Genomic DNA, 22,641 nt, shown 5'->3' with positions numbered 1-22,641 from the left:
CAGTTAATCAAAACCCCTTTCCATGGCTACTTATAAGTTTACTATTTATAAAAGATGAGGCAATAAAAAAGGGGAATCCTATATCTTGTTATACATTTTAACGACATTTTATCAATACTATTATTTCCATGTAGGGCAGCGAATAGTAAGGTCCAAAGGTAGAACCAACCATTCAAAAACAAACGGGGGTGCACCGTCCGAGAACTTAACTTTTGTCCTGATAACATCTGATATAAACCAACTGTATCAATATATCAATTTAATACAGACAACAAACTAATGATATATGAGCCCTTTGAGGATGTCATACAACAACGATGTGATAAATAAAAATGTATATGATGTGTCTATACACAACGTCACATAACGTGGTACATTCCACTTTGCAAGCAGCAAATATCACAGCAATAATATTTCCTGTACGACGTTTCAATTGTACGTTTTACGCATTCTCTGCGACATAGATCCACACGGAAGTAGTCTTGATCATATAACGGGACGACATACATTAAATATGCATTATATATACTGGCTAGTGGCTAGACCAGAGGAGTGGTTGACCAGAGGAGTGGTTGACCAACCGTATTTTGCTATAACAACCCAATAACCCAAACACTTCACAATTGGGTGCTGTTTTCGGTCTGATGCACACAGAGCGACTGATCCACCACGAATGTACAAAATAAAACACCACATCGTTTGAATAATCGGAGCCATTATAAATCGGATCCGACGAGCTACCCCCAGCACGGCTGCGTGGAGCGGGCTTATGACACAAGTCACAGCTGCTGCCAGCCTGGTAGTAGTAGCCAATGCTATGTCTCCGCGGTGTGGTGGTGCCGCAAAGAGCCTAGGAAACCAACTACCATGAAAAGGTTGACCCTTGAGGCTAAATTAGCCAATTTGGCGCTTGGACAATAGAGACGTGTGAACCGCGATACCGCCGACCATCACTGTTTAGACGGAAACCTGAGCGGTTGAATACAAGGTTGTCATCAGCTTGAGAAGTAGGTCGTTCACAGACTACACGCAATTAGCTAACGGCGGCTAACGCGGAAGGTATCCTTCTTCACAAGGATATCAATGACTAGCGAGGCAGACGGAGCGACCCATTCCTTACATTGATCACAAAGCCGTCGTCCTGAGCGCAGCACCACCATGTCCAAACGAGTCCGCAATACGGACGTCTGTGCTGATTGCAGTGCTCCAGGTAAGCGTCTGCTACAACTTCATCCACCCTCACGGGCATTGCTTTTAAACTTGAACCTAACATGTCATTTGGCCTTGGCTAATTAATCAGTTCTTCGTTATCTGGTGTATAACCATATCACATTACAACAGCATACAGCATAGCTCAGTTGGTTTTTCTAGTTAATCTCTATTAGTTTAAATTTGAATATCCAATGAAAAGGCACGTTAGTTTTGTTGTAACTTTGCAGATGTCTGTCTGGGATGTATGAGGTGATTTTTAATCACCTCGTACACTTTTGCTTCAGTTCTAGTGCGTATGCATCTCGCCTGGTTATTTATCTGGTTGGTTTGACAGGACAGAAGTAGGTCTCGTTGAAGGGGCCTGCTGAGTGTGCCCCTGAATGGGATGCCCGCCTGTGGATTCTAGTCTGACAGCCTGGACGTTCTAGTGGTCATTGGTCTTATCACTCAGTAGGTATTCACGATGTGCTCCTATTTGATATGGCTTGTACAAGCAGAGAAATTTGTCAAATGCTTTCATAATGATGTCAGTGTACGGTCTTACATTTAGAGGAACCTTTTCAACAATGTTGATTCCGCCCAACCAACAAGTGTTTTGTTGGAAACACATTGCACATTGTTAAAAAAAATAATAATTAAGGACGGCTTTTTAAAATGCATAGATGGCACAAGATGGTGTATTGAGTCATATTTCGTGGCTTCCATTGCCAAACGGGGAGGGAGTAGGAATGATGAGACCAGCATTACTACATTTGCTTGTGGAGACTTGGCTGCTGGTACTGAGTGGCACTGACTGTTCATTCACGGCCGTAGGCCTGTGCATCTCTTCATGGAGGCAGTGTAGTGTACAAAGTACAAAGGGACACAATGAGTCCATTCACACATGCGTCTTCTTCGTTGTTGACGGTTTGTTTGAGGTAAAGTTGTTGCATTGCTCTGGATAAATTGGGTCAAGTCGTGGCGCGAAGTCTTTCAACAAGCACCGGAAACACAACAGGATGCTGTGTGAATTTGCTGGATCCTTTGAATGCATGCGGCGCCACTTCTTGTCTGTTGTAAGGCAATCTTATTTCATGCCTAATCTTTCTGGGCTAAGGTGAACATTTCAATGGGCATAGACCAAAGGCTTATGTAACTTCAATGACAATTGTGTTATTGGATGACAGCTTTACCAGTGGTTGTCCAGTCTACTTCCAATAACAAGGCTGCAATATGCATGATGGTATCATATAGGGATCGAACGATACCGATTTTTTAGGACCGATACCGATTTTTTTTCATCAGCCTTAGCCGATATCCGATACGCCGATACCGATTATCTTGAGCCGATATTTGGAGCCGATACTACCCTGGAAATCCAGAGTTCTCGCGAGAGCACAATTTGAATTTGCTCAGCGAGTCACTCTGGGAACGAGCAATATACTTGTGTATATTCTGGGCCTTCCCTGGCCCAGAACATTAATCAATCACATCGATGTATCAATATAGGCGGGCCAAAAGCGTTGCTGTTTTACCGACCGGATACGGCAAGTCTTATCTATTGGTTAGCTCCACTGATCTGGATAAGTCACCCCTTGTATTCTTCTGATTGGTCATAGTGTTATCCAATGTGTGTTATCCAGTGATATTTTCAAATGCCTGCTTGGTGCTGCCCCTCGAGTTGGGCCATTTTCATTACTCGTTGCCAGACCCTACAGCTTTCTAGATGTGGGTCTGGATTTCCAAGCTAAGCCTCCCTCAATTTACATCCTAAAAATGACACAATGATGATAACAAATGTTACAATGTCTCAATTAAAAAAAACAACATTTATTGAACTGTCTGTAAATCACGCCAAAAAATAAAAATAAATTGGCCGATACTGAAAAAAATATCGACCGATACCGATACAAGTAAAAAACGGATATATCGGCCGATAATATCGGCCGGCCGATATATCGGTCGATCACTAGTATCATAGTACCGTTGCTCCCCTAGCTCTGTTTTTTTGTCTAGATGACCATCCGGCCTCAAGCCTCACCAGTTGTGGGGTTGGGTGTGAATATATTTAGAGATACAAGACGTGATATTAATACAGAAGCCTTTCTGGGGGACCGGGGGGAGGGGGATAGGCACACAGCCAGCTTGCGGTGGCGGTGGACTTCCCAGTGGACTGCCAAGTGGAGCCACTAGTAGACTTTCCTGCACCTGGCGCTACGTAGCATCTGACCGGCGGCATGCGCAGCTGTGTGGAGTTGGGCCACACCTCCGCTGTCTCCAAGAACTTCACAGGGTCTCGGGGTCATGGATTGTCTTGTGTCTATCTCTGGCATTTTACTTCCAGGCCGCCCACAAACCAAGTCTTGGGTGTGGGATTTAATGGCAGCACATTATCCCCATTAATCCCCAGTATTTTGATATTGATTCCAGCTGACAGTTGGCATTTAGCTATTGCAGATTTAGTTTCAGGGACAACACACGATCTGGATTTTTACGCTGAACTTCTAGCCAGCTCTCACTTTTGGAAAGAGGAAGCTGTTACTTTTTGGGTTACAGGGAGAAGGGTATTTTTTTACGCCTTTTGAAACCAACATGCAGCCTATGAAATGTTTCTTCACTTCTCCTTTACACTTTGCTTCCCCGGCCTACTGGTGCAGTTCGCTGATCAGATGCAAATCTTGTGTGCGTGCGTGTGCTTGTGTGTGTGTTTGTACGTGTGTGTGTGTGTGTGTGTGACAGTGAACCACAGATGATGTCTGTGGTAAGACAGTTAGTCCACTGAAGCCCATAGAGACCTATCACTGCTGTTTCCCATAATGAAAACAAGATGCAGCTAGTTTAGGTGAATTAAGAGGAGCTTAGAGCAGGTGAGTCATATTGATACCTAATTATATAAAGTCAAGTGTGCCAAGTTATCTCCACACTGACAGCAGCCTGGGGAATGTCAAACATTATATATGCTCAATAGCTATTGGTTTCAAAAGGTAGTTCCTATATTTAATGTTAAATTTGTTTATTCACAAAAATTCTTTGCTGTGCTTGGATAAATTGTTGTTGGATACACTGCCCTGCCTATTAATTATTAATGGAGAAGAGTGTGTATTTAGACGAGAGAAGGTCACCTGTACTCATCAGCAGTGTTGTTCTCTATTGTAGACCCCCGCTGGGCATCGGTCAACAGGGGAGTGTTGATTTGTGACGAGTGCTGTAGCGTCCACCGGAGTCTGGGGAGACACAGCTCCCAGGTCCGACACCTGACACACACACCCTGGCCCCCCAATCAGCTGCAGGTAAGACACACACACAGCGGAGTGCACACAAACGTGCAAACACAAATGCACATAGTTAGCTATGCATCCTGGCCCTTGACCAGTGTTGGGGTAGTTACTTAAAAAAAGTAATTAGTTACTTCTGCAAATTAGATCATTAGATTACTTTACTAGTTACTGCATTTAAAAAGTAACTTCACTACTTATTACTTTACTTTCCAGTTTCTTAATTTACTGTAGATACATGGACAAACATCATAGCCCTATCATCACTTAGTGTTTATTGTATAAATCAATACAAAATAGCATATAAAACCATATGAAATAATAATAATGGATTGAATTTATATAGCGCTTTTCAAGACACTCAAAGACGCTTTACAATGAAGGGGGAACCTCACTAACCACCACCAGTGTATAGCACCCACTTGGGTGATGCACGGCAGCCAATCTGCGCCAGAACGCTGACCACACACCAGCTTGAGGTGGAGAGTGTAAAAGTACTAACCAGGCCCGAATGAAAAAGATGAAAGAACAATATCCCTGTATGCACAACGAAATGCCTCACTGTAAAATCCACAAACAACATGATAAAGAAGGCTATGGTGAGGTCAATCAGTAGCAACACACAAGTTTCAAAACACAGGCTTTAGGAAACAAAATAACAAAAATTAAGTGTTCAATGAAAAATATAAAAAGGTCTCTTTATTCCGTACAATTAAAACAGAAATGCACTTAAGCGGTGGTGACATGCACTGTTACTTTATGTGGTCCAAAGGCTGAATGAACCTGATTCTGTTTCGCAAGCTATGACATCGTAGGTGTGTCTTCCTCTAACCCTCTTGCAGGCAAGAGCAGCCTTCTCAAGTTTTAAAGTAATGCTGTCTATCCAGTGCAGTCATTCCTAAGTAACTTTTGTTGTTGGCGGACCAAATGTCCGCGGTGTTGGACACATGATCCAGGGAGGACTCAAAAATTATTTTGAGCTTCGATTCCATGTCGGTATAACACTTGTTCAGGTAATGGGAAAATGTTTTCCTGTTGGATGTTGGCTTGCGAGTCGCGGGTATTTTATCTAGTATTTTTGTAAATCTGGGCAATTCAATAGTTGACAGGGGAAGCATGTCTTCTACAATGAAGCCTGCAACCAGCCGGTCTTTCTGTGTCTCCTACTCTGCGCTCCGACAATTGAATACACCTTCCCACTAACAGCTACGTCACTCAAATTGATCGCTATGGCAATGTGCCGAGGCAAGCAGGCGCTGCAGACACACAGGCAGCACGCATGCACGCACCACAACAGATCAGGAATTTACACCCAGGCAAACAAGGCTTGGGTAACGCAGGAAAGCACGTTACTATAGTGTAGTAAAGTAGTGTAGTTACCGATATTTTAAATGTAATGTGTTACTTTACTTCGTTACCCAAAAAAGTAATATTGTTACCCCCAACACTGCCCCCGACTCAGCTAACAAGCACACATTGCCCCCCCTAACAGCTACAGGTAAGGAACACACAAACAGGCCCCTGAATCAGCTCAGAGACCGATCTACGAGCTAACGCCCCCGCACAGGCATGTTGTATTTGAATAAACAGTTGTCCGGTGTGAAGTCTGTTCATCCGATCTAAAAGCAGTAGCAAGAAGGGGCCTCATGCCTCTCACACTTCACTGTGTGCATATAGCCACGCGTTGCTTATTTTGACTGTGGGCTCATATTTGTGGACAGATGGTCCAGACGCTGTACAGCAACGGGGCCAACTCGATATGGGAACACTCGCTGCTGGACCCCGCGTCCGTGCTGAGCGGCAGGCGCAAGGCAGGGCCTCAGGACCGACTGCAGTGAGTCCCACGGAGCACCGTGCATCGTCATGTACACGCCCTGGACCTGCTCTCATTCACCCTCTGATCCTTTGTTTGTTTGTATGTTTGTTTGTTTTTTGTCGTGATTTTATACGTGGAAAGTCCAAACAAAACAGAGTTCATCAAGGCCAAGTATCAAATGCTGGCGTTTGTACATCGCATGCCCTGCAGAGACGATGACAGCTTCACCGCCAAGGATTTAAGCAAGGTTAGGAGAGAACATATAATGTGTGTGTGTGTGTGTGTTTACACTTGAGATTGTGTGCGCACACGTGAGATTGTGTGTGTGCGTAAATGTGAGGTTGTGTGTGCCTTTTAAAGAGTCAGTCAGTTGGCTGGGTTCATTCCGAGCTCCTTTCCTCCAGCAACTCCACTCCAGCGTGCGCACGGGGAACCTGGAGACCTGCCTCCGACTGCTGTCTTTGGGGGCGCAGGCCAACTTCTTCCACCCAGTGAGTCCCGCTTCACAGCCCACCACAGAAATATTGATATACACAATTCATGCCACTTGCAGTCGCCAGAAGAAGTTCTCCTGGTTGATGCAAACAAAATACAATGTTGTATGTCATTTTCTTCTATCTTCGATCTATTTATCGATTTCAGCTATTGTCATTGTTTTCTGATGTTTTCTGCATGGTAAGGTGACCACTAGTGACCTGAAAGGCCCCAAACAAATAACAAAATTATTTATTATGTACGTCGGATGATGTTGACGATGAGGGTACATGATGCGACCACTACTCCATTCTACAACAAAAGTAATTTTAAGTACAGCAACACATGATGCTGAGCTAACCTGAATGCATTAAAAAAATAACGTGTGAGACCACAGCGCAGTTCCTCGTCTGTATGTGGAGTTGTGTGTGTCTCTGTCTGGACGTCTGCTGAGCCCTGAGCTGTGATGCGTTTGCACTGCCTGTCTGTGCTCCAGGAGAAGGGCAACACCCCGCTGCATGTGGCCGCCAAGGCGGGCCAGGTCTCCCAGGCGGAGCTGCTGACGGTGTACGGAGCCGACCCCGGGGCCCCAGACACCACCGGCAAAACCCCCGTGGACTACGCCAGGTCTGCGACCAACGTTTGATACCACACTGCTTACACTTGAATCTTAGCTTTTGGGAGGTTTAATGAAAGTCCAGCTCAATGTCCCCAAAGACCCCGTCTGGGGCTGATAATGTACCGTCTTATTATCTTTTCTTCTACCAAACCTGCAAAGGATAGCTCATCTCACCATGAGTTGCTTTTTATTTTTTTAGGTTTCATGTGATGCGATTTCCTGTTTGGGCTGAACATTTTATCGGCCCTTTATCAGATGTGGCTGTAGCAGCACCACCGCTGTTTAATTAGCCCAGCACCACAATTTCAGCAGACGGCAAAAACTAATGTTAATATTACATATTTTTGGTTTTATTTATTCTTAAATAAAGTCTACTGTAAACATAACAATTTGGGCTTTTTCATAACAGCGTGACCATTTTCTTTTGAAAGTAAAACATGTTAGTGCTTGTGAATTCATCATCGTGTGTCCAGAAGTGGACTTTGCTGGTTAGCATTTGCTTCTCCATAGCCACTTCCGTTGAAGCGGCTATGGAGTTACACGTTTTGTCCGTGTGTCATGTGTTTGTGTGTGTCTGAGTGTGTGTGTGTGTGTGTGTGTGTGTGTGTGTGTGTGTGTGTGTGTGTGTGTGTGTGTGTGTGTGTGTGTGTGTGTGTGTGTGTGCATAAATAAGTGGATGCTTTTGTCCTGCTGTTTAGAGATGATGGGCCGACTAGTGCTTAGAACTAAGATGGCCGCCCTCGGGGACCAGGGCCCCTGGGATGAGGTATCGCTGTTCTCCCGCTGAACTGCGGAGTGTGTGGGTGTGTTTTCAGGGAGGCGGGCCACCAGGAGCTGTCTGAACGGCTGGTGGAGATCCAATACGAGCTTACGGACCGCCTGGCCTTCTACCTGTGTGGACGGAGACCAGGTGAGCCAGGACTGCGCTGTTCAAACATGGCAACATTATGAATGCACTCCGGACCAACCAATGAACGAATGAATGAATTGGAATTCTCCGTGTCCATATGAAAAAAAAAGTCCCTTACGAGTACTAGATGAGCGTTCAAATGACACCTTTTCATTCATAACTGGTGGTAAAGACAGGCATACCGCTGCTCTTTACATCACATGCTCTCCCACTTTGAAGGCAGGTTACCCCCAGGAAAAGCACTGCTACTTCCGCCCAGGAGATCATTTGTTTCTGGAAAGAATAAAGTGTTAGAAAAAACGGACCCTTTAGGTTTCATAGGAGTGTGGTATTGTCAGTACCCACGTCACATGGGTGCCCATAGCGAACTACCACTCTGGAGAGGCATTTCACAGAAGTGGCCAACTTCTTGTATTTACAGGGAATTTCCCATGTCTGCATTTTCACACAGATTTTGTCAACAACACGTCTTAAGACCGAAACAGAAAAGTTGTCAACTTAAAAAATATATATTTTGGGCTTTACCTACCCTTTAACAACCCTTTAAAGATTATTGTACACCATTAAATCCATGTGCATGGCAGACAAGTGACTATAACCAATAACTCACTACCTCAATGGAAGACATCAGAAGACCTTAACGGCTAGAGCCACTATTTACTCTCCTTCTGTCTCTGACAGGAGGAGGGGAAAAGCACTCTGATTGTTTTGTTGCCATCAGAAATGTATGGATTTAGTCCTTATTCTATTAGAAAGTGTCTGAAGGTATCTAAGTCATGGTTGTTGTTTGTTTTTCAGATCATAAAACTGGGCAGCACTTCATAGTTCCACAGATGGCTGACAGGTAAGAAGCAGCATCTTTTAAAGCTCCACTAATTAACCTTTCAATGCGCTTTTTAGATTTTGTTTAAAGTAATGCACATTACTGAATGCATATGAATGAAGGCTAGCCAGCCACTCGATTTACTAAGGGATTCATGCTCTCCCTTCAATCTGGTCTGCCGACCAATGACTATAGTTTTATTAGTAATCATAACAAATCACCTGGCTTTAAGACAAAGTTGCTACTGTCTGCGTGGTTTTTATTTGTCATCGTTTGTTTCAACAACTCTGACCAGAGTGTCAGAGTGTGCAAGGTAGTTTCTCTGTAACATGATCTCTTGTGATCTCATTTGTTTTAATCAAACTCCTGCATGCATATATTCTATATCCATTCAACAAGGCTTAAAAAACAAAGATTTACTTTTCGTAATGACTTCCTAACCCTAACCATAACCATAACCCTTACATCCCATCTATCTTGATCCTGAAATAGATGGCATGTAATGATGTAATCCCAGGGTGTACCTGGGAATGTATAAAAAATAAAATTGTTTTGAATCGTCTTAAATAGATGAGAGTTGGAGCACTGTGCAGTTGTTTATGCTAGCTGCCATTGGTTTGCCTTGTTATGCTTGCTCACATTATGTTTAAGAAGAGGCAGCTAATCAAGGCATTTATATTCTAATCAGCCTAAAAATTAGCACCATCAATTGGCTGGTAGATTTGCTTCAACCACCAGCCACCAAAATAATGTTAATCTATTAAGATTGCTGGTCCCATTTCAAAATTCACTGGTCATTTTTCCGATGGAGAACATGTTGCACCCTGTCTTATTGTAGACTAGTTGTTGTTAGGAATGTGTCTGCAATTTTCACCTTAATTCCCTATCCTGTGTTCGATATTTTTTGTATTGCTCTCTTGATGAATAGAAACATGTAAGTATGAATTGAAAACATTTAATTACATTGGGCTTACCTTCCACTTGCATTATGCTTAAGATAATGTTTTCTCCTTTCTGTAGCAGTTTAGATTTATCAGAGCTGGCGAAAGCAGCCAAAAGAAAACTGCAGTCTGTACGTATCATTCTACCATCTCTACAACAAAATGTATATCTCTATGATATCATGTACATTTCAAAGTCCTCACCTGACTAGATTTCTTTTTCATCCAGCTGAGCAATCATTTATTTGAGGAGTTGGCCATGGATGTTTACGATGAAGTGGATCGAAGAGAGACCGACGCAGGTAAATTATTATTGTTGTGACCTTATTAACTCATTATTGTGTTATCATGTCAGGCATGTTTGAAATGCACAAATCAGACTGGGGGGAGGGGGGGACAGCGCCATCTCTGGTGAAAGTGGAATAATTCCATTTGAGTTTATGAGCTAATGAGAGTGTGAGGCTGTGTCTTTGCAGGTACCCCTTAATGTACTCCGCTACTGGACCGCTAAGGGTCATTTTAAAGTGCAACTAATGGGGTATTGACCGGGGCCTGAATGCTGTGCAATCTTCCCCCTGTCTGCAGTGTGGTTAGCCACACAGAACCACAGCACTCTGGTGACTGAGACCACCGTGGTGCCCTTCCTTCCAGTAAACCCTGAGTACTCCTCCACACGCAACCAGGCAAGCCGGGCCGCCGCCTCCACGCCGCGCTCACACGCTCCACCGTCCGCCGTGCCGCGCACACACACATGCGCCTTGTCATGGGGTCGCTATGTCATCATGGTATCCGGGTCTCTTGGATGGGTGGGTGGCTGGTGTTAGGGCGTGGAGCTGATGTCCTGTGTTCTCTTCTCACAGGGACGCCAGAAGCTGGCCAGGTTCAACGCTCACGAGTTTGCAACGCTGGTCATCGACATCCTCAGCGACGCCAAGCGCAGGCAGCAGGGGAACGCCGTCGTCAGTCCGAAGGGTGAGTAGGGGGAGGGGCCTCGCCACAGCGTGCTGCCAGGGTTGGGGCGGCAGGAGCTCAGGAGGCAAAGCAGGTGAAGCTGGAACCGGAAGGTGAGCAGTCATCATGCTCAGGGACACCTCCTTGCTGAGTGTCGAGGTGTCCCTGAGCAATTCAATGAGCTCAATTCTTTTGTTTTTGTCACCCTGAAAATATCAATTTTGCGGAAGCAAAACAATTCCGATATTCATATAAATCGAAAATAAATAAATAAATAATCGTCCATACAGATTCACACACACTCACACACACATACATACACATACACACACACACAAACACACACACACACACACACACACACACACACACACACACACACACACACACACACACACACACACACACGTGCTGACGGGCGGTTTGCTGTGCAGGCAGCGTGGAGCTGCTGAAGCGGGGCATGAGGATGGGTTCCAGCAGTGAGGGTCCGGACGCCGACCAGCCCGACTACGACAGCGTGGCGTCCGACGAGGACACGGACGCGGAGCACTCGGCCAAGGATGACCGCACCAAGGTAGCCCGCTAGCTCCCCAGGCTAGTTCCCCCGCTCACCTAATAGCATAGCATGTGGTTCGACCATGAATCACATCAATAACACTGCTTAGTTCAATCCCATTATCACAAAGATAATTCATTGAACTTATATAGACACCGTGGGTGTGTGTGTTTGTGTGTGTGTGTGTGTCATCCACTACTAGGGCGAGGGGCGTGGAGTCTTTTGAGACTAGAACTGTGGTAAAGAACAACTTGAATGAACGGGAATCATTGTCTTCTGAAACTGTACAGATGAACGTTTGTATGAAAGGGCTCAAATTGAGATACTCGGTACAGTCCAAGAGAGTCCAACTCCATTGCAGTACTGTTGAACATCCATGTTGAAAGTGTCTTTCTTAAAGAGATTAACCCCTGTGCAACAGAGCCTGGACTCTGACCTCTCCGACGGACCAATCAGCATGCAGGAGTTCCAGGAAGTGAAGAACGCGCTGTGTCTCTCCGAGGCCAAGATCCAGCAGCTGATGAGAGTCAACACAAACCTGAGCGATGAGCTGCGGCTCATGCAGAAAAAGGTACCATCTGAACTGCACCAGTAACCGCAGGCATTCCACCAGTAACCGCCGGCATCCACCAGTAACACCACTAACACTGGATGAGGGGAGTGCCTCGACCACTGGTTCTGAGCGATCGGTCGGACGGAGGGTGAGGCCATGAGTTCCGTTTCCTCTTCCAGTGTGAGGCTGCTCTGGCCCCTCCCTGTTTCGGCCTGCATGTCCCACTCCAAAGAAATCATACCAAATAACCTGAGTTTAGTGTAAAGAGGCTTGCTCTTGTGTTACTAACATGCATGTTATAATGATCAAGTGCTAAGAAGTGATCTACAAACATGCTTGCTCGCGAAATTGTGTGTAGGAAACGTAACACAAAGTGTTGTTGTGTTGTGTTGAATTTGTGTTCATTTGTACTCTCAGAGTCTTGCTTGACTTGATTTATCTTGTTACGACGTACGATGTGGTCAGAGTGTTTGTAAGCTGTTGTTGGCAGAATGCTTTTGCACAATGTGGTCTGTGGTTGTATACAATGATCTGCTCTGGCTGCAACAAAGTTGTATAGAACAGTTTATGTACCTTATACTTTTTGCGCTGGATATATAAATATATATATTTATCGTTTTGGTAGAGATTCTGCGTAACTATGTGTACCCTTTAATTTGCTAAAGTGTAATTGCTTATTATAGGTGGGAAAAATGTCTTTCAAGCCACCCTTTTTTTTTTCTTTTATTGTATTTGTATTATTTCCACTCTCTTCAAACAACAAAGCTGTTTTCATGGTTTCGGTGTAATGTGCAGTTCCATTTTGTTTTTTCACATCTGTGATCTCTGTGTTGGTACAAGCCTCACTGTAGTGGACCTAGATAATGTGACATGGCTGTGGGTCCTACCCGATGACTGAAGATAAGTCCTACCTTGAGACGCAACTGTTAGCCAGCAGTGTCTTGATTTCATAATCAAACGAGACAAGGAAACTCCAATGACCCTTTTAGTATAAATGTGTTGAGGAAGCCATTTGAAAACATGGAATGGGTGACCGAAGTCCTTGCTATGCTGTTAAGCTAAGGACTTGGATTAATTTAACCATTTAACTTTAGTGCCAGATTTGCGGATTGACCACAGAAACAGAACAGCCATGGCTTCATGGCCGTGCATGTATTTAGTATTTATTTATATATTAGAACAACATTCTAAATCCCATAGATGTGATTGGTAAGGAGCATCAGGAATTCACCAATGGAATCCAATAGACATTAGTATTTTCTGGTGCGGTCTACGACTCTACCTGCGGCTTGCATGCGCTACAACCTATACGACTGTACCCCTGCCTTGGCCCCTGAAACTGAGTTTGTGTTATCTCTGGACTCAGACTCCAGTCGTACTGATTCTAATCCAAAAGTCCTATTCGCTCCGACTACTGAAATGTAAAACATAATGTCCATCTGCTTTATTTTCAAAGCACATGAAAGTACTAATTTGGAGAATATTTGAATTATGTGTTTATCCGTTTCTAATAGCTATTGGGAACCTTTCTAGTAATAACACAAACTTGTAGTTTCTCACCTGACATTCTCCAGTGTGTGATGGCAACGTTAACGTTTGCTCCCCCCAACTGCTAACCTTGGGGCTTTTCCACATTATAAACAAACCCTAGGGGCCAAACCTGAAGGGCTCCACCAATCACAGGCTATTCCAATCGCTGTTCATGATTGGCCCAATCGGTCATTTGCACCGATCGGTCATTCGTTATTACTGGTGTTGGTGAACAGATGGTGGTGTCCCTGAGGTTATGGTTTGAGCTTTTGGTTTATTTTGAATATGCTGTTAGCCGTATCCGGTCAACCCTTTAGCGTAAACCTCTCCTCAAAGAATCATGGAAGATCCCTCCATCACAAAGTATTACCGACCTGGTGAACGTTTTCACGTGGTCGTCCTCGACCGCTCCTAGCTCGCTTTGCTTTCCTGCGCTCCTCTTCTCAACGGCTTGCCTCCCCCTCCTCCCCCCCGTCTCTTTTCAGCTGCAATCTCTGCAAAGCGAGAACTCTTCCCTGAGGCGGCAGGGCCCGGCCAGTATCTATCAGGCCCCTGCCGACCAGCCCGACCCCTCCTACTCGGGCCCCTCCTCAGGCCCCAAGCGCCGGCAGTCGGCTCGGGTCAGCAGCACCAGCAGCCTCAGCAGCAGCAGGCCCATGTCTATGTACGAGACCGGCTCGGCCCTAAAACCCTACCTCTCCAAGGGGGAGTGTCCCTACCCAGAGGAGCCACACCCCTCCCTGACTCCCTTCCCTCCTCATGTAAGTAAGACCCCCTCCCCATGCACGCCTGCCTCCTTCTCCCACATCCCCCCACCCTCTTCTACCGCCATCATCCCCTCCTCACCTCCTATTGCAGTGCAACTATACGGTTGTGTCTGGTGGTTACTCCCATGTCAGTTTAAAAAAGACTTAAAAAGGGTTAAAGAGGATCTCTGAACCAGCAGTTTTAGTATGTCATCGGATAACTTCTGGGGGTGACGGCACAGGAAATCAAAAAACGGCAAGGGACGGAGTTTAGTCTTGTTTCCAGTTTCGTTCCTGAGAGTGGATCAAGCTTTCTGAAAGATATTATACAGTAGCCAGTCTTCATGGTGTTGATTTGAGACCTTTTCTCGACACTTTTCCAATAACATTGGTGTATGGACAGAGCGTTTGAGGATGTCTTCCCATGATTGGGAACTGTTTCCTAGTGCCAGCTGAGTTTGTGTTTGCTGTCAGCCGATGAAGCTCTTACAGATCGCTGCCTCCAGCAATTTGATTGGTCGAAACAAATATGTAGCGAAAGAAAGAGGTTTTTGAGATTTAAGTTTCCTGAGATTTAAGCTTGTCTGCTATCAGACTTCACCACATTAATCTAAAGTAAAATTTGTGTAACTATGGTTAAACAATCATAACACTATGGTGTAAAGATGGGTTGTGGTTATGGTCTAGGTAAGGATCTGGGGGACAGCAATGCATCATGGGAATAAGCACCAGACCGGACTGTATAGTTGACCTCTCCATTCACAAGCTGCATCTTCATGTTTTCTTCTCAGCCTCTCTCGTCTAGCTCTCTGGGCACTCCAAACCCCCTTTTAGGACATATTTGAAGGGGATTCATGCACAAAAAAAATGAAAAAAGGAAAAAGACGTATGCATACCACTATATATTATTGTTATGATACTATTACTTTAAGTAATCTCTAGATTTTCAAGTAAATGTGTGTTAAGTCACATTGGCGTAACGTGGTAGGACAATTGTGGCTGAGCTTTCGGAGCCCTAATGAATGCCCTGGGGGACGTTCTGTAGAAGAATCTCAGGCAGATCACAGTGAGTGACACGTTCTCCCATCACCCACTTTGCCGCCGGCTCTTCACCCGTAGGGTCTCTGCTAGCACTGCCAGTAAACCAACTGACTGAAAAACGGTTTGGATCTCTTAAAAAGACTCATTTAAATCAATCTCAGTTAAGTCACTATCATCGAATGAGGTTACACAATTGTGATTGGGTGATGTTAGCACCTTGGTGCTGATGGTGACATTCTTGCAATACACTCAACTCTCCAGCAGGGCCCAGGTAGTTGTGCGTTTTCCAACCCCTAGCAGTGTTGGTCACCAGAGAGGGCTTGGCAGAGCTACCGCAGCAGACTCTCTCTTCAACTCACTTCGTGTGTCCCAGTGTACATTTTTATTTAATGTATAAGTTCCACCAAAGGAAGCGAAACAGATCTTCGAGATTGGCACTTTAAAGGCAAAAAGATAATTTGACCCACTTCCTATCATACCTTGGTGGCTTAGCATTTGCTAGTGTGCAAAGTGCTGGGGAGTGTCATATAAAACGGCTACCAATCCCCCTTCTCTAGTTGAACATTTCTCGTTTAGGACCAACATGCGCTCTGCGTCAAACATGTGTTTACCTGCTAGTGTGGGTCACAACATGATCCACCCGTACACAATGGAGCGTGTCTGTCTGTTGATCTATTGCATGTGGTTTTAACAATGAAACACTATTTAAGTGCTGTCCTTTTTTTTGGTCAAGATCATTTCATCCCATTATTATCTTTCTTTTAAGCCATTTATTTTATACAAGTACAATTTCGTATGTATATATTTTACGGCCATGTCATTTTTATTTTGTGAAGGAATATACAGGCACAATGGACTTAAATTGCTCATGTGTTTTTTTTGTTCTTTATTTTAACCTTAAGAATGTGTGGTTTCATTGTATCGTACATAATTCAACCATAGCAGTAAGGGTGGTCAAATTTGGTTCCTACCAACATATGGTTACCAGAGGTTCAATCAGTCCCATAGAAACAAAGCCACACATTAACCTTCCTCTGTAACCTTCCATCGTCTCTAGTGAGCCGCTCTGCAATACTCCCTTCTTACATCTCATAGTTTATATAGTTTGTGTCGCAGTAATCACCTGCATTTATGGGAGAGCAGACGTGGCTCGGAGGCTCTGCTCCGCACCGACAGCATCAGACCCAGGGAACACACTGGAGTTATTGCAAATCCTGTTTGAGATTGGTTCAGTCCTAAGCAACATCAGCTAGCCTCTCTGGACCGGACCCATGGTGCTGTTTGCTGATGTTCTACTGTTTATACCTCATCCTCACGCATGTACCTATACCATATCCTTTTGTGATAAACAGCATTTATTCAAGCAAAATGTATGTTTTCAGGTATTCTGTCAAAAACCTACGTCAAAGCAACAAGCCAAGCATCCTAAAAAACTGTATTGGGAGCAGAGGGATACAGATTATGTTCAAGTAACCTGCATGTTAATAAAAGTTTTTAGTATCAACCACTATGCCACAAACATCTTCATTCATTTTTCAACAATAACCAATGGAAGCTTCTCATTGTTCCTTTTTGTCTTTTGTCACGATTGATCCATTTGATTTGAAATCCGGAATCCCCTTTGTTTACACGCAGAGGGGCGCTTTTGTGACCTCCTCTTCATCCCTCCCCTCATTTCCATCCACATTGTCTTGGTCTAAGGACGAAGGAGCTCCACAGGTTAAGTAGCGCCTCACTTGGCCAGCGGATCGCTGAAGGCCCTCATACCGCTGATCTGCAGGCCCTCTTAACAGACTCCAGGCCCTCCTAACATAGAGCTGCAGGCCTTCCTAACATAGAGCTGCAGGCCCTCCTAACAGAGCTGCAGGAACTACTAACATATTGATGCAGGCACTCCTAACATAGAGCTGTAGGACCTACTAACATAGAGCTGCAGGCCCTCTTAACAGACTTGCAGGCCCTCCAGACATAGAGCTGCAGGCCCTCCTAACATTGAGCTGCAGGCCCTCCTAACATAGAGCTGCAGGCCCTCCTAACATAGAACTGCAGGGCCTCAGGTATTGATGCAGGCACTCCTAGGATAGAGATTCAGGCCCTCCTAACCTAGAACGGCAGGCCCTCCTAACATAGAACTGCAGGCCCTCCTAACAGCTGCAGGCCCTTCCTAACATAGAGCTGTAGGCCCTCCTAAAATATTGATGCAGGCACTCCTAACGTAGAGCGGCAGGCCTTCCTAACAGATCTGCAGGCCCTCTGAAGATAGGGCTGCAGGACCTCCCAACGTAGAGTTGTCATCCCTCCTTATATCGAGCAGTTCACCATTCTAACATTTTGCTTCAGGCCCTCCTAATGTAGAGCTGCGGGCCATCCTAACATAGATCTGCAGGCCCTTCTCATTCAGAGCTTTGTGGTATTCACATCTATGCAAAACCTATATTATTTTCATCATATATTAAGTTCATTGGTAATTCACATCATTACGACAGCATCAAATGGTTTTGTCAGTGCAGTGACAGTGGATTCTGATTATTTATATAGCCATGCTCTGCTCCTTGAGCCTACTGCAACCCCGCCTCCTCTCCCTCACTTCCTAACTATGTGTCTTGTGGTGTGAGGCTGTGCAGTATTGCATCTTGGTGTGATTACGAGGTCTAGGAATATGTGAGAGATGCTCAGCCTTGTCTGGACAGGGTAAGTAAACAGTGTGGTGCTCTGTTGGTACATGCTGCTTGCCCTGCTGTTGGGACTCTCATCCCACCCTCTCGTGAGATGCTTGTCTGAGTCTGAACATGTTCCGGGCTCCAGCACAACCCTCTCCCACTAGACTACACAGGTAGTTTGGCAAAGACCTGGGTCCTCATTTTTCATGCCTGAATTAGAAACGATACTATCTGGAGCTCTAAAAAAAAAAAAAATAGACTATAGAAAATGTGATATATGTAGACTGTAGTAGATGGTTTATTCATCTGAAAATAATTCATTCATTTGTGGATTTTTACAATAATTCCATGCAATTCTTCACCTAACCTTTCTAATATTCAATGATGCTTTGTAATTATTAGTTTTTTTTCGCTTCCTGGCTGCATTCCTGGCTGAAGAGGAGTCTTGCTCTGCAGTGCTTTGGCTTTTATGTGAAAATACTCTGATCATACATACACTGAATGGTTTCCTACTGCTGGACAATGTAATGCTTGCAGACTTGTGTTGATAACTAGACCTTAGTGATGTTCTGACCCGTCCAGACCTAGTGATGTTCTGACCCGTCCAGACCTAGTGATGTTCTGACCGTCCAGACCTGGTGATGTTCTGACCCGTCCAGACCTAGGGATGTCTAAAGGGACATATTATGAAAACAACACTTTTCCTGGGTTTTGGGGTGTTGTTTTGAAAAAAGTCTGTACATGATTTTTTGAGTGAGATATGCACTCTCAGAAATGCATGTCTCACTCAAAATATCATGTTCAGACTTTTTTCAGAGTTTGTATGGATTTGGGAGCACCAGAGACCAGAAACAACACCCCACATCCCAGGGAAAGTGTTGTTTTCATAATATGTCCCTTTAAACATCACTAGGTCTGGACGGGTCACAACATCGCTAGGTCTGGATGGGTAAAACATCACTAGGTCTGGATGGGTAAAACATCACTAGGCGGCAGTCCGGCGGTGTACTCCGGGAACTGAACTGCCACCGAAGCTGGCAGGTCCGGCGAGGGTGAGCTCGTGGCAGTTCGGCAGCTCAGCTCCCGGAGTACAATCCCTTTTTCCTCCATGTCGCGGTTCATGGACTTCAGAGAATCAACGCCTAAGTTCCTTTCCCCCAATTCTTCTCAACCATGGCCGAGATATCCCCCACTACGAGCTATACTTATTGTGGAAGTACCAGACGTCAGACGCAGTCTTTATGATTCATAATATCATCCGAGGCGCACATAGCTTTTGGCCGTGATATTAGATATAATATTATATAAATACCCATATTATTATTATTATTATTATTATTATTATTATTATTATTATTATTATATATTATATTATATTATATAGATATAAAGCTCCAGGAGTCCGCAAACAGTAACAATCCCTTCTCCATGCTGTGGTTCAGTCTGACAGCTCATTGGTCAATGGGCAGCAGCTCATTTGCATTAAAGCTACAGACACCAGAAACAGCGCATTCTGAAGGGACTGAAACAGAGGGGAATAGCGGTAGGCAAGATTTTTTTTTCCTAAAGCTATTTCCAGCAAACAGCTTCAAAAACATGTTTTCTGGAACTCAAATACTATGTGTACTTGTTGGGAGAACACCATAATATGTCTCCTTTAACCCGTCCAGACCTAGTGATGTTCTAACCTGGTGATGTTGTGACCCGTCCAGACCTAGTGATGTTTAACCCGTCCCCTGCTGGTGTCTAGGCCTCCAAGATGGAGAAGCTGGGCAGTATGCCAGACGGTGACTATGACAACGCTTTCAACGGCTCCGACGTGGACGAATCAGGGTAAAGCTTTGACCCAAATGCAAACCTTCTCAATCATGTGTATTTGTATAAACTGAACGTAATGATGGAATCCTGCAGCATGTCCCCGTCTACACTCATCTTCTGAACTCCTTTTTCTTCTAATCTTATAGTGGATTTTATTTATCGTTTTCCAAACAAATTTTAGGGCATTAGGAAAGTTGGTAGTTCCCGGAATACCGTGCTCCCCTCTTCCCGTCAATTATATAGAACGTTTCTTCACTCAATAAAAAATATTAAAACACTATCTTGCTAGAACTAACAGACCTTTATTTACCATGAGCAATATCTGCACTGTACTGAGTTTTGAAGTCTCATTGTAAATAAGTTAAAATCAAAAGATTCCCAAGTGAAGCAGTAGTCCCAGAGTAGAGCGGCGCGATGTTGTCTCTGACCCCTCCCACGCCGGTTTAATCCCCGGAACAGGGCTGTGGGACACTGGAGACTGTCCGGTACCCCCCCCCACCCCCCCCCACCCCCCCGGGCGCTGTGAGCTTCACTGAGTTCTGTTCCCTCCTGTTCTCCCCGGGGCAGCAGCAGTCTGAGCCGGAGGGGGCGTCTGAGGAGCGGGGGCCGCCCGGGGGAGGCCTCCTCCATCCCGGAGCTGGACACGCCCCCGGAGCCCGAGCCGGACCTGGGTCTGCCCAGCACTGAGGACGTCATCCGCAAGACCGAGCAGATCACCAAGAACATCCAGGAGCTGCTGAGGGCCGCACAGGACAACAAGCACCACAGGTCGGCGTGCACACGCACACGCCTCACCATCATCTTGCTCGTCTATGGCCATTAGTTTTGCTGTTTTTACTTTTACCACCTCCTCTTCCTCCCACCCACCATGATGCCCTTTGGTTTGTGTTGCGGTCCTTCATGGTTGTCCTTATACCCGGGTGCTGTGTTGTATGTGGTGGGAGCAGACCGTCTGAGCGCGAAGGCGCGCGCCGCCTGAGGCACAGCCTGGGCTGCTTCAGCACACTGGTGCCCTGGGCCGACAAGGCCCCGCCCTCCCTGCAGCAGCAGCCAATCAGCCTGCGCTCCCCCGACCCCGCCTCCTGGTACTCTGGCCTCTGTCCCTGCCTCCCAGGCACAGTTTCTCCTCTCTCTCCGAACCGACCGCACACTTCCTGTCTCACACTCCTCCTCTCCCTCTCTTCTGATGAATGACAGGCTGGACGTGTTCTCTTCTGCGGGGGGTTGCTGCATGTTGCCTTGGATCCCGTGTGTGTCTGTGTGTGTGTGTGTGTGCGTGCATGCGTGTGCTTGCGTGCGTGCTTGTGCTCGTGGTGAAGCATCCCGTTCCATACTTGTTTAAACATTTCATTTTTCATTTTTCTGACATTTACAATTGCAAATTTCACACGCTTGGGTTCATTTGCAGAGATTGCTGAAGAGTCCACTACGGATATCGTTTGTCAGCCCGTAATACATTTGACTGTGTGTTTGGTAGCTCTGTTGAGCTGGAGCTCAGCTAGTGCGCATGGAGTGTTCTAAAGGGTAGATGCGTTTGGTCCCTTTTATTGCCCAATTAACAAGATAACTCTGTATGAGCATCAAGGAGGTTTTAATTGATGCCCCTCATCTCTCCCCAGCTTCGTGCCCTGCTCAGAAAGGATACATGTGGCTGTGACAGAGATGGCCGCCCTTTTCCCCAAGGTAAGCTGTGTCTGACACGCAGGCATCAAGAATGAACAGATTATTACTTCAGTGGCATAAACAAAATGGGAAGAAAATTTAAGATGGCCACTGCCAGAGGGAAATCTATAAACAGAAAAGCCTGGGTAATAAGGTGACGATATAATCGTTATGAGTCATCAAACAGTATTGTATGCACAGTAATATGCTTTATTTAAGCCATTTAGAAAGCCTTCGGTAGCCCCTCAAGCCTCCTGTTTGACCCGGTCTCCCCCCTCCGCCCAGAAGCCCCGCTCGGAGATCGTGAGAGGCCCGCTGCGCCTGCTGACCTCCAGCGCCTGCCGTCTGCAGGGGGAGTGTCGCAGGGCCGGCCCCCCCGAAGGCGGGGCCGGCCCCCCGGGGCAGGACATGCAGCTGGTCACGCAGCAGGTCATCCAGTGTGCGTACGACATCGCCAAGGCAGCCAAGCAGCTGGTCACCATCACCACCAAGGAGAACAACATCTAGGAGGTGGTCCTGCTCTGCCCTAGAGGCTGCCAACAGCATCTCCTTTTTTTAATGTATTTTTTTAAAAAGGGAAATATTTTCTTTTTGTACAGATTCATTTGGTGGTATATGCATGTTTTGTTTTGTTTACACTTGAAGATTACGAATCGACCATAGATTCACATTTAATTGAAACAAGTCTGAATGTCGTTGATAAGCCAGAGGTCAACCACTTTGTTTCCATGTGAGGTGCTTTTAAGTTGATCTCCTCAGGTGGTTAAAGCAACCTTCCTTTAGTTTGGGTAAAGGTGTTTACAGCAGCCTTCAAACTACGCTCAAGAAACCGTAACACAGGAATTTGAATGCACATTTTATACTTTTTTTTCATATAATATTTAATCAATCCATAATGTACATACTCAATTATACAGTATTCACATGGATTATGCCAGACAGAAATAACAAATACGTTTACCGGGAAGCCAAGGGAACGCGTTGCGGTAACACTCTTGGAAGTTGAGGGAGTTCCACAGTGAAAACGATCGCTCCCGATTCTGCCGTCAAGTGTTAGGAAGCTCTCTCCGGGCCC

The 22,641-nt window shown here is 45.4% G+C and overlaps 1 protein-coding gene across 2 annotated transcripts; it reads left to right on the top strand.

The window, feature by feature from the left end:
* The first annotated feature begins 441 nt into the window (after positions 1–441).
* Positions 442–22,100, top strand: git2a (G protein-coupled receptor kinase interacting ArfGAP 2a). Of its 2 annotated transcripts, XM_079750983.1 has the most exons (21): positions 442–1,210; positions 4,348–4,481; positions 6,188–6,300; positions 6,424–6,529; positions 6,687–6,773; positions 7,253–7,383; positions 8,191–8,285; positions 9,084–9,129; positions 10,129–10,180; positions 10,279–10,351; positions 10,635–10,732; positions 10,910–11,021; positions 11,435–11,574; positions 11,978–12,127; positions 14,125–14,400; positions 17,062–17,145; positions 19,837–19,919; positions 20,475–20,672; positions 20,852–20,989; positions 21,524–21,587; positions 21,852–22,100. In XM_079750983.1, exons 1-21 carry the CDS (start codon positions 1,159–1,161, stop codon positions 22,071–22,073), a joined length of 2,454 nt encoding a protein of 817 aa, XP_079607109.1. In that variant the 5' UTR covers positions 442–1,158; the 3' UTR covers positions 22,074–22,100. The 2 variants fall into 2 exon arrangements, with proteins under 2 accessions (XP_079607109.1, XP_079607110.1); XM_079750984.1 differs by lacking the exon at positions 20,852–20,989 and having other exon boundaries at positions 622–1,210.
* The last annotated feature ends 541 nt before the right edge of the window (positions 22,101–22,641 follow it).

Source organism: Pollachius pollachius (genome assembly GCF_949987615.1).
Source record: "Pollachius pollachius genome assembly, chromosome: 1".
In the NCBI taxonomy this organism is placed as follows: Eukaryota; Metazoa; Chordata; class Actinopteri; order Gadiformes; family Gadidae; genus Pollachius; species Pollachius pollachius.
Note: the sequence above shows the minus strand (reverse complement) of the source record. Positions and strands in the feature narration are given on the sequence as shown.

Coding starts and splice junctions, on each gene's coding strand:
- git2a (XM_079750983.1), top strand. CDS start 1,159: ATGTCCAAACGAGTCCGCAATACGGACGTCTGTGCTGATTGCAGTGCT. Junction 6,301..6,423: donor GGGCCTCAGGACCGACTGCA/GTGAGTCCCACG, acceptor ATACGTGGAAAG/TCCAAACAAAACAGAGTTCA. Junction 17,146..19,836: donor AGGACGAAGGAGCTCCACAG/GTTAAGTAGCGC, acceptor GCTGGTGTCTAG/GCCTCCAAGATGGAGAAGCT.